Consider the following 11,699-nt stretch of genomic DNA (forward strand, 5'->3'; position numbering starts at 1 on the left):
GGTTTCCACCTTAGGGCTCTGAACCGCCGATGGGCATGCTCGGGTGTTAGCCTCATCCTGATCCTGGCCTTTTTTTAAAAAAGTTCATAACTGTTCATGTTTTCCTTTGGCATTTCAGCTGCCACCTCTGCTAAGGATCCACTGAGCTGCGACCTCAGCTCTACCAGGTACTGGTCTGTAGAGATGCTGTACTCAAGGCAGGCCCTTTCAAAATTTTCTAAGAAGGCCTCGGTATCTTCTCCTGCCTTGTAGGTGGGGAACTTTCTAGGATGGGAAGTGGTATCAGGAGAAGGATTGCTAGGGTTGTCTGGTACATTCTGCTTAGCCCTTGCCCTCTCTAACTCCAGTTCATGCTTCTGGGCCTCCCTCTGGGCCTCCATAGCTCTCTCGTGGGAAGCCTCCATCCTGGCTTTTTCTGCCTCCATCCTGGCTTTTTCTGCCTCCATAGCTCTCTTGTGGGCAGCCTCTTTGTTTTTCTTTTCTCTTTCAGCAGCTTCTTTTTCGAGTTGTTTTAATTCAATCAGTCTTATGTTCCTTTTCTTTCTCACCAGCTTCGAAGCTGGCTAATTCCAATTTCTTTTGGACGTCACTGTCTGTCATCCTAGCCTTTTTGTGTTTAATCTAACCTAACCCGAGAGCTAGAAAGAAAGAAAAAAACCTGCTTGTGAGTTTCCTGGCTGTAGCTAACACCTTTGTTAAAAAAAACTTAACACTTCTGCCTCCAGGCAAAGAGAGAGAAAAGAAAAAAGACTTCCTGCTTTCCCCAAGCAGCTAAAAGAAGGAAAAAAATTCCTAAGGTGTTTGCTTCTGATTCAAAATGATTTCTGGTTCAAAATAATCTCTGGTTCAAAATGATCCTATCGTGCTGCCATCATGTCAGGGTTCCCTCCCCACTCTGAACTCTAGGGTACAGATGTGGGGACCCACATGAAAGACCCCCTAAGCTTATTTCTACCATCTTAGGTTAAAACTTCCCCAAGGCACAAACTCTTTGCCCTTGGAGGCTGCCACCGCCAAGTGATTTAACAAAGGATCAGGGACAGGACCACTTGGAGTTCCTGTTCCCCCAAAATATCCCCCCAAGCCCTTATATCCCCTTTCCTGGGGAGGCTTGAGAATAATATCCTAATCAATTGGTTACAAAGTGATCACCGACCCAAACCCCTGAGTGTTAGGATAATAGAGAATTCAGTCAGGTTCTTAAAAGAAACAGAACTTTAATTAAAGACAAGGTAAAAGAATCACCTCTGTAAAATCAGGATGGTAAGTACTTTACAGAATAACAAAAGACTCAAAACCACAGAGGATTTCCCCTCTAAGCAAAACTTAAAGTTACAAAAACAGGGATAAATCTCCCTCTTAGCACAGGGAAAATTCACAAGCTAAAACAAAAGATAATCTAACGCATTTCTTTCCTATTACTTACTATTTCTGCAATACTAGATGCTTAGTTCAGATATAGCTTAGGGAGATGTATTTTTCCCTGCCCTGTTTCCTGGCTAGCTCCGAGAGACACAGACAAAAAACCTTCCCCCACAGATTTGAAAGTATCTTCTCCCCTTATTGGTCCTTTTGGTCAGGTGCCCATTAGGTTATCTGAGCTTCTTAACTCTTTACTGGTAAAAGAGGAATTAACCCTTTACAGGGTAAAGAGGGATTTTATGCTACCCTTAGCTGTATGTTTATGACAAGGGGTTTCAATGTTTCTGAAACAAAATTTTTATTATTTTTATTTCAAGCTCAATTAGGAAATTTCAGCTTTTTGTTCTAATTTGGGACAAAAGAAAATGTCTAAATGTCAGAATTTCCCACAGACTGGAAATTTTGTTTTCCAACCAGCTCGAATTCTCAGTGACCTGGTAATACTACAAATCACACGATATTTTGACATGGACTCAGCACATGGGGTTCATTGTGTGACATGTTAAAATTGTGATATAGCACACAGTAACTCATGTATGAACTGATGTCCCCACTGTCCCTGTATGGCTGTGTGTGTATACACATGATGTACGCTGTATCCATGTGTAATACATACATATTCACACAGTGCAAATAGACCCTTGAGTTCCATGATTGATAACACAGTGCTATCGATGTCTATGGCAATGCCTAAATGTCTGAAGGATAAGACAAAAGTCCTGATGGGTCTCCATGTTTGTGCTGCCTCAGACATTATCTAGTGCACCAGGGGGCGTTGTTCCAGAGCGCTGTTCTCTGTACACCATCCCTGCTCTCCCTCCTGTGACCACACCCTCGGCTGTTCCTAACACTGTTTCCCCTTCTTTTCCCCTCCCAGCTGACAAAGAAGCTGATGAATATTACATGAAGAGGAGACACCTTCCTGATCTGGCAGCACGAGGGACCCTCCCTCTCAATGTCATCCAAATGTCTCAGAAACAGACCAACCACAGAGAACGGCCCCGCCGACCCATACGGGCTATGTCCCAGGACAGGGTGCTGTCCCCTGAGAGGGTCCTGCCCGAGGAGTTCAGCATGTCCTATGAACGGATCCTCTCTGATGAACAGCTTTTGTCTGCAGAGCGCCTCCATTCCCAAGACCCCCTGCTCTCTCCGGAGCGCACAGGTTTTGCAGACCAGTCCATGTCGCGCGCATTGTCACACACAGATGTCTTTGTTTCTACGCCTGTCTTGGATCGCTACAGGATGACAAAGATGCACTCCCATCCCAGTGCCTCAAATAACTTGTACAATACCTTATGTATGAACCAAACTTCCGCCAAGCGCCAAGCATTCGCCTCCCGACGGCACAACACAGTGGAACAACTGCATTATATCCCAGGACACCACCACCATTACCGCACAGCAAGCAAAACAGAGGTGACTGTTTAATATGACACTGTGCATTGTGGATAATCAGTAAGGACTGGTGTGACCCCAGGACCCCAAACTGCAGTGGCCTTACAGGCCAAGATAACCTCTAACTGAGTGTCCGAAAAGACTTTTCTGACAGTCACATCTGCATTGTTTTTAAAACCATTTTCATATTGTTGACATAAGAAGAAAAAATGGGCAATTGGAGAGAATCCCCAACATGCGCCAGTTTCTGTCAAAGAAAGCCATAGCAGCAGGCAGCACCTTCCAAGGGCTTATCTGCTGTAACTCACTTGTTTTTATGAATTTAGGATTTTTAAACTTCAAATTGCGCCAAGTCTCACAGAGCCCACGGTATGTTTGCAGCATCCTAGCCTGGCAGGGTGGGGCCCTGTCACCATCTCTCACACCAGCCTTTTTGGCCAGTACTGAATTTTTCAGTGACTACTTATATTGCCCTTGACTGCTAATAGTCACAGTCAAGCATTAGATGCTAGGATGTCCCCCAAGTAGCTGTTGTTCTTCCTGATTTAAAAGTCAAAGCTTACTAGAGGACTGTCAGATCTAGTGACACAGTTAGCCTAGCTGATAAATGAAGTCTTGTTTATATTAAATATACTCATAAAACAGAAATATAATAGTGCCTACAACTTGCCTGCTCTCTCAGTGTAGGAAGTAGTGGGATTGACGTGTCAATAAGCACAATTATGCTGAAATGCTCGTTAGGACCTTTCTGCACTCATCCTAATTTCTGCAGTCTGTAAATAGAAAATGGGTGGGATTTCATTGGTTCAGCTTCTTGCCAACGTGGTGCCAGAGGCACCAAAACTCACCCATCATTACATTGCTAAAAAGCACTTTGGGTGAAACACTGGCTCTGTTGAAATAGTAAAACTCCCATTGACTTCACTGGAGCCATGATTTCACCATCCTATTAACATCTCATCCCAGTCCAATTCCTCACCTCTGTTTCTGAGCCTAATTATTCCTCTCAGCGACAACTGAGGACTCACCATTTCAGAGGAATGGCAAACCCTCTGCTAAATCTGTTTGAACAGATACAGACAGAAAAGTTTGTCTATTAACCCAAAACTAGATGGATATTTTCCAGTCATCGTCTGAGCAGACAGTTACATTTCATGTGCATAAATTATATATCCAACATATTTATACTAAATGGGCATGTTGTATATCTGATGTATAATGCTAATTAGATACAGAGTATTTGTAAATTCCTTCAAAAATAGACTCATGGGTCCAAAATTTGTGAGGTGTTTTGTATTTCAGTCTGTACTTACGTTCTGTAGAACTAATTCAAACTGGGACATACCTCTGTGCACTGAGAGGAATCTCAGAGCTTGCGAAAGGCAGGTCAGCATCCCACTCCAAGTGATGGCATCCGTGGCCATGTTAATGACCCTTCAACAGTTGCTCATTATGTCGCATATTCAGTTCCCATCACATAAGCATATGTTGTTTTCCCAACTGGCAGAATGGAGCCCCCTGCCTGGATAAGATCATGAATGACTTCAGATTTTAAATACACATAATTGCTAATTTAACTGGCCCATCTCTTTGCCCCTCCCCCCATACCTCATAAATGGCCCCTCCTCTCTTACCCTGTAACAGCTGTCTTTGCACCTCCCCCACACTCCCCTTAAATGGCCCCTCTCTGCCCCTCCCCCACAGACCCTGTAACTGGTCTCTTTCCTATTCATTTTAACTAGCCCCACATACTCAGTAACTGCTGCTCCTCCTCATAACCCTCATACCCCTTAAATGCCCCCTACTTATATCCTATAACTAGCTGGTTTTGCCCCTCCCCCACACTCCCCTTAAATGGCCCCTCTCCTACTCACTTTAACTAGTCCCTTTCTCTGCCCCTCCACCACATACCCTGTAACTGGCCCCTCCCCCACACTCCCCTTAGCGAGTCTCTCCCCTCCCCCCCCCCACTTATCTCACCCCTCCTAACGCTGCTTTGGCTCCCACCCTGCAGAGCGGCATATGGTGTGAGATGCTCCCAGGCTCTGTCTGGGCTCCAATCCCAGCCCCGGGCTAATTCTGAGGCACTCTGGGTCCCGTGGTGCCAGGCTGGCAGTGGGAAGGTGTTCTCCTTGGGTAGGCTGTTAAAGGCAGACCTTAGTGAGGAGCCTGTTCCCATTTGACATTAATCATGCTGCAATGCTCAAGGGCCCTGGCATTGCCTGCCCCAATCTGGGCTGTGCTTGACCCAGTCTCTAGGTCCCAGGGCTCAGTACGTTGGGAAGGGAGTCAAGTGACAAGGAGTACAGGGCTTTGTTTGACAGAAACTGTGCTGGGATGGAACAACCAAGGGTCACCCTGGTCTAGGTGCCTGTATTATGTTCCCTCAGGGCTAAAACCTCCCTGGGCCGTGTCCTCTCCCTGCTTGTATAGCGTTCTGCCATGGCCCCCTCAGGGGACAGAAGAACAGCCACTCTGAGCAGCTCCTCGCTCCTTTCTCTCCACTGACGCTCCCCTCCCACCTCCTCAGCCCAGTCCCAGCCCCTCAGATGTGGACACTTCTCAGAAACAGCCATGCCCCTGAGCTTTCACCCCGATTCCCCATGTCTTGAGGGCCAGGGCTAATTCCGAACTGAATGGAGCTGTTTGCAGCTGCCGCCATCTTTGATAGGGAGGCGCTGACCACAGAGTCTGTGGAGCTCTGCGTTATGGACCAGGATGTAGGCAGTCTGGCCTAGTGGTCAGAGCAAGAATCAGGACTAGTGGGTGGAGAAGGTATCCAGGTTGGGGAAATGGGACGAGAGTCAGCACGAGAGTCAATGGCCAGTTACCAGAGTCAGGGATTGAAGCTGAAGGTCAGAGCCAAGGTTAGATTCCAAATGTCTGAGCCAAGGGTAAAGCCAGAGTCAGAAGGGAGCCAAGGGAAGGAGCCAGGGAAGGAGCCAAGAATGGTAACTGATGATTGGCGGTGAGGCACAAGGGTAGGAACTGGAGGAGAGGCAAGAATCAAGCACAGAACAGAAGCATGGTGGGAACAGGAGCAAAGGCAGCCATGAGGCAGGAGTGGAGCAGGAATAGGGTTGGGTGCAGGAGGCAGGCACAAGTAGGGGCCAATGCAGCCACAACAGGAAATCGCCTTGCTGCTCAGACAAACTTCCTGTTCCTCCTCCTGCCTTAAATAGCATGGTTTGACCAATCAGTGGAGCCCGGCGATCCACCAATCAAGGTGCCCATGGTGGTGCCTTGGCTGAGGCTATATAGTCCTACTAGCTTCTTGGCCCATCAGGTTTTGGTAGACATTGGGTAGAAGACATGATACAGCAGCTGTCTGGGAAATCCCAGGACTTGCTTCAAGACACAGGACATCACACCCTGACTCCCTTCTCACTCCAGTGTAAACCAGGAGCCATTCCACTGTAAACAGAGTGTGAGAGGAAATACAGGCCTGGTTTCCAGCAATCTGTAGGGAGAAGCAGGGCTCAGTGTGGGACACTCAGACACAGGGTTAGGACACTCATCTCTCTTCTTCTATGGCCAAGCACAGCTCTCTGGATGGCTCTTTTCCCACGAGCTCCATTCTTTGCTTCCATTTTCAGTTCATGAGTTAAGGAGCTACTGGAGTAGGTGTAGCTACCAAACCTCTTCTCCTAAGTCCTCTTCACAGATGCTGTGTTGTGCTCCAGGCCATTTGATTGCAGAGCTTCATCTGTTCTGTTTCACAAAGGTTGCAGGCCCTCTGCCTGTCCTACTTCGGCAATAATCTTCCAAAGAAATTCTGGCCCCTCTCTCCCTGTCTCTTTCACCCATGCAGCTGGGTGAAGCTGATGTATCCCACAGGAGCAATCAACAGACGCTTCAATGCACACTCTCTTCAGGGAAGCAGTCACCATCAAAGCAAGGTTTGGCAGTTTCTCTTGAGAATGCTTCTTGCACTGGATAATGCATATCTCTTCTGGACACCGCTCTGTTGTGTGACTTGCCTTGTGTGGCATGATAGGCAGGTAACTAGCACAGCAATGTTCAGCACAAGCCACTGTTTGATTGGATTGAGTTCCTCCTTGTCCCTCTTTCTGAGGGCTTGTCACTCAGAGGCTGCATGGTCTGGGGCTGGGAGTCACAATGACGCTGGTGGACTAGTCCCAGCTTTGCCAGTGACTGGCAGTGCGACCTCCCCGTGCTTTGTTCAGCTCCCCTTTAGCCAAATGAGAAGAATAATAATACGGGAGTGTGGTGGGGTTAATTCAGTAATGTCTACAAAGTGCGTTGAGAGCTGCCGAGTACAATGCAGAAGAGCAAAGTATTATAATTAGTAGTAGCATTGTTATTTGCTGGTTGGAAGATGATGTGCTACATTACTGTGTCTGGACTGGCAAGAGTCCACATATGGTCACCCTATTCAGAGGGAGAATGTGCTGGGTGGGACAGCTTCACAGAATAACCCACTGGTTTACTTCTGTCCTGTAACTTGTCCATTTTCTCTCTAGCCAGCTGCAGTCCCCATGGCAGCTCTCACACATGCTTCAACTTCCCTGCTCCATCCTGCCCAGGTCTGAGCCACCTTCTGACCCTCTCCTCAGGACGAAAGCAGAGTGCAGTCCAGATTCCTCAGTACAATAGATCTGACTTATGATGAATCTTACCCGTCCTAGCCATGGGTGGCCATAAGCATCTGCAGAGTGCCAAGTTCCCAAAATGCATGTGGGGAGGAGAAAAGGGTATGCATAGTATGCCCCGGTTTATAGCATTTCCTACAAGCTGGTATTGACTTTGCATGCCCCGGGCAGTATTATACAACAGTGAGTTGCACTGGGGAACCCCGGAATTCAGACTGACCCTGTAACAATCTTGTCTCCTGAGATCTATAGACACAGTCTTTGAAATATGGAAACTATTTTTAATGAACCACATGTCACATTAAAACTTCATCAGAGCTGATGAAAATGTTTTCAGATATGTTTTAAAGGCACCAAATTGTGTTTTAATGAAAAATGACCATATTGTCCAACGTTTTAATGTTCCTTTTTTAAACGACACTCTGATTCAGGGGTGTGGAGAAGCGTGAGGTGGGAAATGGTAACTGAGATACAAGATATCCTTTCCTTGCCCAGAGTTAATTTCTACTTACTGCTCTGCTTTCCTGACCACACGCAATGACAGGCCCATGAAGCTGGGCTTCACAGCTGCAGATACATAGTATTATATCAAAACAGTCCACATCCGAAATGTGCAACATGATGGGATTCGGGCGCTAACTCTATACAAGCAGAATCATCCCAGGGAAAAGGGAGACAGTTCCCAGCAGTTGGGAAAAGTTCTGCATAACAAACAAAGGTTCATGAAACAGGGTAACATTTAACTGTAGAGGAAGTATATGTTCTAATTTGTGACTGATTAGCCATTTTCAGTTTATGTAGCAGAGGACTAGCTCGTTTTAGCTTTAGTTTCAGATTTATTCTACAGAGTTGGAAGGAGGAACTACACTGAAAGCTGGTTAATACATGTAGATTTCATGTGCTGGGGAGGTAAAACTATGGGAAAGTTTTGAAAAGTTGGATTAAATATTTTCATTAAAAAAAGTGTTGTTAGCAATAATTGTGTCCGGCTGTTTCTTAGAAAATAGCCATTTGTATGTTGTTTGTTCACAAGCTGATCATAAAGGTGTAATTAGCAGGCTGTCTTTAGCTGGTTTAGGCTTACAACTGACATATCCTTGTTAGTTCTAAATCTGACTGTCTAAAAAAAAAAAATCTACATTTGACCCGCTGAAAGCCCATAGGCTAGAACAGAGATGGGATTATTCTGTTCCAATATATTTATGTAAATCTGAAAGTGATCTACTATCTCAATAGTTAGAGAAATGACATTTTGTGTCTCTTGTGTGCTCTTCATTATGTGTGAAAATTCTCACTGTTGGTGCCATTCACGACAGCAGTGAAATGTGAGAGCCAAGACATTCTGAAGTTCTGCCCATGTGCTTTGTAATAGCTTCTTACAACCTTCATTCCGTAAATCGGTTAGAAATTTTGTAGCAAGAATTTTTTGGCTCTAAGAAAGACATTTCTTACTGTAATATTTTTAGTTTGGGGGACAATATTTCCTAAGGGGGGTTAGGTGGACATTTTTGTGCTTTAGCCCAATTTATGGATTCCGTGTTTATTATACAGTAGTACTGATGAGAAAGTACATTTGTATCTGTAACTTTGCACAGACTCTTGGTTAACCATTAAATAAGCTTCAAGATGAGCAGTATTTGACTGTTTTTCTCTGTATTATTCTTGTTGTTATACTTACCAGTAAAAGCACATTCTATATGTACTGTAAACAAAAATATTATCAGTTTAGTAAAATTTAGAGGTCTTAAGGATTTTTCCACTTTTGTCAGTAACAAATATTTATGGATTCCAAAATAAAGCAATTTAAACATATCAATTGTTTCCTTTTTTTATATCTTGGGGTGGGGGGGAATCAAAGGCCATTCTGTTGGCAGCTTTTGCAACCTTTGTCAGCAGAGTTTGAAAGGAGCATATCTCTATTTCTGTCTGTGTGCTTAAGATGAATACTATGAGGTCTGGAGAGTCTTTATTTTTTATGTATTTATTTATTGCTTTTCATCATCATGCTAGGAAATAGAAAGGAGATACAAAGTCATGCCATTTGCTGTAGAAATTCTATCCTAGATTAAATCATTTACCATTTATAAGACTATTTTTAAAATTTGTCCCATTTAATTTAGTATTAGAAAAGGGTGCTCTATTTTGTATTCAGAGTTTTACCTCTGCCCATTCACCACAACACTCTAGTACACTGCAAGTGAACTGTGTGACAAAGCTCCGAGCCTGCGCTTGGTTGGTGGGTCCTGCGCTTCCGGGCAGGTTCAGTGGCCTCAGAAGCTTGCTAAGGCCGTCAATGTGACCTCCCTTTCTCAGGGTAGTGGCAAGGGTCACAGCCTATCGAGCTACTTTAATCACAGGCCAGTATGGGAGGTGGAAAGGGGGAATACCCCACAGTCTCTGTTGATCCCTTGACCTAGTAGGTGCAGTTCGGCCTCCTGCCTGGACCGAGGCCTGCTTCCCCTCTCAAGGGTATCTATGTAGAGCATGGGGGGCGGTGGGAAGGGACCCGGGCCCACCCTATACTCCTGGTTCCAGCCCAGGGACCCTAATGGTAGCAGCTGTTGGCAGCTTCCCCATCGCCACTGGAACTGCTTTGATTCCCTAGACCACTTCCGAGTGGTCCCCCTTTTCTAGCTTCACCCTTCACACTTTTTCAGGCTTCAGCAATGCTTCCTCTCCTCTAGCTCCTTTCACCGGGGCTTTTCTGAGGGAACTGGAAGGAGAGCTTTTAAACAATATGAGTGGGACCTTTATTGGTTCCAGCTGTCTCCATTAGCCTAATGGCCTTAACTGGTTAATTGGCATCAGGTGTCCCAATTGGCCTGGAGAAGCCCCTGTTTGGCTATCCAGGGAACAGGGACCCGCTCATCCTGAGACTGATACACCTGCCTTCCCCCACTCTCTTATTGCCTTCTGGTCTGAGGCCGTCACAACTGTTACACAAATTCTACACCTCTTGTATTCTTCACTAGGTTATTAGTAGAACTTTGCATATAACATGTGTTCACACAACCAAAATTCCACAAATATTCATTTGTGGTTTTAGTCAAATTTGCTTTGGCAGCCTTTGTGACAGGTTTGTCGTCATTCTCTGCAAATAGAATGTTCACAAAAACAGAGAATCTCCAGTGAATATCAGAAAATAGTCATGGAAACAAATTTTGAATTCATAAGGGCTTGTTTACATGAACATTTAGTTCAAGGCAAGCTGGGGTGTAGAATTACCCTGCACCAACCTGCCATGCACAGAGGCGTGGTCCACACTAAGAGTTTAGGTCCGTATAAGTATGTCATTCATGGGCGTGAAAAATCCACACCCTTGAGCAACACATTTAACTGACCTAGCCCCCAGTGTAGACAGTGCTAGGTTGGCAGGAGAATTCTCCTGTTGACCTAGCTGCCACCTCTCAGGGAGGTGCAGTACCTATGCCAATGGGAGAACCCCTCCCATTAGCACAGGTAGCATCTTCACTGAAGCTACAGCTGTGCCGGTGCATCATTTTTAGTGAAGCTAAGCCCTGAGTGTCTACATGGACCTTCCTGAAGCACACTAACAGTTCCTTAGTGCACTTGGATCTACCCCACTATGAAATGGGAGTGGATCAAAGAGGAACTATTAGGGCATGTCAGCAGGATCCACCTGGACAGTTAGTGCACAGCAGGCTGGCGTGGAGTAGATTCACATCCCAGCCTGCTGCAAACTAAATGTTCATGTAGACACATGTTCCCATTCACAGTGGGAATCTGAACCAAAGTGTCAGGCTCCTCCGGTCAAGAACAAGAAACACACAACATGGTCTGTTTGCCCAAGGGAAACTGACTAGCACAGCTTGAATTCGGCTGTAGGAGCCTTACAGAGAAGTGGTTGGAAGGCTGGTCTGGTGAACAGAGCACTGGCCAGGGATACAAGAGACAGGGTGGGAGGTAAAATTTTCAAAAGTGTCTAAGGCCTGGTGTCTACACCAGGTGTCTACGCTACATGGTTAGGTTGGCATAAGCTGCCTTACACTGATCTAGCTGCGGAAGTGTCATCACTTAAATTTGCTCCTGCTGACATAAGTGTCTCTCTACGCTGATTTAGTAACACACCTCCTTGGGTGGCGTATGTAATTAGGTTGATGCAGTGTCAGTGCAGACACTGCATTGCTTACGTTGACTTCCTGTCTTTCAGGAACCATCCCACAATGTCCCATGCTGACAGTACAATCAATACAAGTGCTTCTGGTGAGGAGATGAATTGCTGACACAAGGAGCCAACTGTGCGCC

General features: G+C 45.6%; 1 protein-coding gene across 1 annotated transcript in view; it reads left to right on the forward strand.

Moving 5' to 3' along the window:
• Positions 1–9,226, forward strand: part of SHISA6 (shisa family member 6) — a 395,417-nt gene extending 386,191 nt beyond the window's left edge. The window contains exon 6 of the mRNA XM_073310637.2: positions 2,300–9,226. Within this exon, the coding sequence (XP_073166738.1) occupies positions 2,300–2,853 (554 nt within the window). The 3' untranslated portion in view covers positions 2,854–9,226. The remainder of the gene's footprint in view (positions 1–2,299) is intronic.
• The last annotated feature ends 2,473 nt before the right edge of the window (positions 9,227–11,699 follow it).

This window comes from Lepidochelys kempii, chromosome 14 (assembly GCF_965140285.1).
Source record: "Lepidochelys kempii isolate rLepKem1 chromosome 14, rLepKem1.hap1, whole genome shotgun sequence".
Taxonomy (NCBI): Eukaryota; Metazoa; Chordata; order Testudines; family Cheloniidae; genus Lepidochelys; species Lepidochelys kempii.